Source organism: Neopelma chrysocephalum, unplaced genomic scaffold, assembly GCF_003984885.1.
Source record: "Neopelma chrysocephalum unplaced genomic scaffold, ASM398488v2 Primary Assembly neopelma1_249, whole genome shotgun sequence".
NCBI lineage: Eukaryota > Metazoa > Chordata > Aves > Passeriformes > Pipridae > Neopelma > Neopelma chrysocephalum.
In genome coordinates this window covers 1-2,216 of record NW_020897911.1, presented here as the reverse complement: position 1 = coordinate 2,216, position 2,216 = coordinate 1, and the positions used below count along the sequence as shown (strand labels likewise).

Below are 2,216 nucleotides of genomic sequence, written 5' to 3'. Positions count from 1 at the left end.
AGGTCTCTCAAGGGTCCTTTCCTGGTGCTGGAACACACCTGGGACACACTGGGATCTGTCAGGGGTCCCTCCACCTGCCCACCTAAAGTCTCTGTCCCCACATGACACACCTGGGGGGCCACAGTGGGGTCTGTTACAGGTCCCTCCCTCCCCAGGTGACACCCTTGGGGCCACTGGGCTCTGTCAGGAGTCCCTCTCCCCAGCAGACACATCTGGGTGGGGGCCACAGGGGTCCCTCCCTCCCCCTGTGACACCCCTGGGGGTCACAGGGCTCTGTCAGGGGGTCCCTCCCGCCCCTATGGGACACACTTGGGCTGTGGTGGGGGTCCCTTGGTTCCCAAATGACACCCCTGGGGGTCACTGGTCTCTGTCTGAGTTCCCTCCCCACGACACCCCTGGTGCGTCACCACCCTCCCTCTCCCCCCGAAACGACACCAGGCCCATTTCGGGGGGGTTCCCCCCGCCCTTTATTCCCGGTCACCCGGGGGTGGGCAGCGGCTCGTAGGTCTCCATGTGCCCCCTGACGCTCTTGGCCAGCTCCTCGGCCGTGCGGGAGCGCCCGTAGCAGTCCCGGACCAGCCCGTCGGGGTCCAGCAGGAAGGTGAGCACCGAGTGGTCCACCACGTAGTCCCCGTCGGGGTCGGGGGGCCCGGCGCTCACGTACACCCGGAAAGCCCCGGCGGCCGCCCGGACCTGCTCCTGGGTGCCGGTGAGGCCCTGCAGCCGCGGGTGGAAGTCGCGCAGGTACCGCCCCAGCGCCGCCGCGTCGTCCCGCGCCGGGTCCACCGTGATGAACAGCGGCTGCACCGGCGGCAGCCCCGGCACCGCCTCCAGCAGCTCCACGGCCCGGCACAGCTTCTCCAGCTCCTCGGGGCACACGTCCGGGCAGTGCGTGAAGCCGAAGTACAGCAGGACCCAGCGGCCCAGCAGGTCGGCGCGGGAGCGGGGGGTCCCGGAGGTGTCGTGCAGCTGGAAGTCGGCCTGACCCAGCGCCAGCGCCCGCAGGTCCCGGAGCCGCCGCTGGCGCTGCCGCCGCTCCTTCTCCCGCCGCAGGTACAGCCACCCTGCCCCGGCCAGCCCCGCCACCGCCCCCGCCACCGCCGCACGCTGCCACAGCGGCAGCCGGGGGGGGCTCGGGGCGATCAGGGGGGACGCTGGCGGTGCTCAGGGGCCGGTGGCACAAAGGGTGGCACAGGGGGTGGGAGGGTCGCAGGGCTCGCAGCATCGCGGTGGGGTCGGTGCGGGCTGTGGGGAGGGGTACGGGGGGGGCAGGGGGGGGGCAGGTACCGCCGCCCCCCCCCCCCGGGGGGCTTGGCCCCCCCCCCCAGCACTGCCGCACCCGCCCTCAGCCCCCCCAACCCTGTTTGCTGCTGCTCTGGGACCCCCCGTCCGGCCCCTCCCCGGTTCCTCAGCCCACTCCTCCTCCTGCAACTTTGACCTCCCAACCTTGACCTCCAGGGACCCTCTGACCGCCCAGCCCTGACCCCCAAACACCCCCTGACCCCTCACGCCACTCCTCCCCCCAGCCCGGACCCCCAGGACCCCCTTGACCCTCCCCTCCTGCTGCTGCCCCCTGACCCCCAGGTACCCCTCGACCCTCTCCTGCTGCCCTGACCCCCCATCTCAGCCCCCACCCATTCTCTGACCCTCTTCCTGCGTCCTGCTGCTCCTCCTGCCCCACCCTCCACCTCCCTCTCCTGCTGCCCCCCGACCCCCAGCCCAGCGCCCCAGAAGCCCCGTGACCCCTCATCCCACTCCCGCCGCTCTCAGTCACCCCCGGGACCCCTCTGACCGCTCACTCCCGTCCCTTTCGCTGCCCCCCGACCCCGGGTACCTTTAGCCCCGCTGCCCCCTCCCCGCTGACCTTTTCTCTCCGACCCCCGCCCCGTTCCCGGGCTCTCCTCCCGGGGCGGCCGCGCCGGCGCCGCCGGAACCGGAAATGGCAGCGGTGAGGGCGTGGCTTGGATGTAAGGGGGCGTGGCCTGACCGAAAGAAGGCGTGGTCGGGCCCGAAGGGGGCGTGGCCTGGGAGAGACGAGCCGGGCGGGGGCGTGGCTCGAGCGGGAGAGGCGCGGCTTGTTAAGAAGGAGGCGTGGCCTTGGCGACAGGGGGCGTGGCCGAAGCGGACGGGGCGTGGCCTCGCCCCCTGCAGTCCTCGCCTCCACCAGCAGGTGGCGCCGCCGCCCCGCGCGGGACCCCCCCGGGGAGGGGGGGGGG

General features: G+C 73.0%; 1 protein-coding gene across 1 annotated transcript; it reads right to left on the bottom strand.

The window, feature by feature from the left end:
• Nucleotides 1-449: 449 nt before the first annotated feature.
• LOC113977513 (protein SCO2 homolog, mitochondrial-like) lies at nucleotides 450-1,158 on the bottom strand (the record flags this gene model as incomplete). The annotated part of the gene is made up of 1 exon (XM_027703676.1): nucleotides 450-1,158. A coding segment is annotated over one exon (681 nt), but the record flags the coding sequence as incomplete, so codon positions are not given.
• Nucleotides 1,159-2,216: the final 1,058 nt, after the last annotated feature.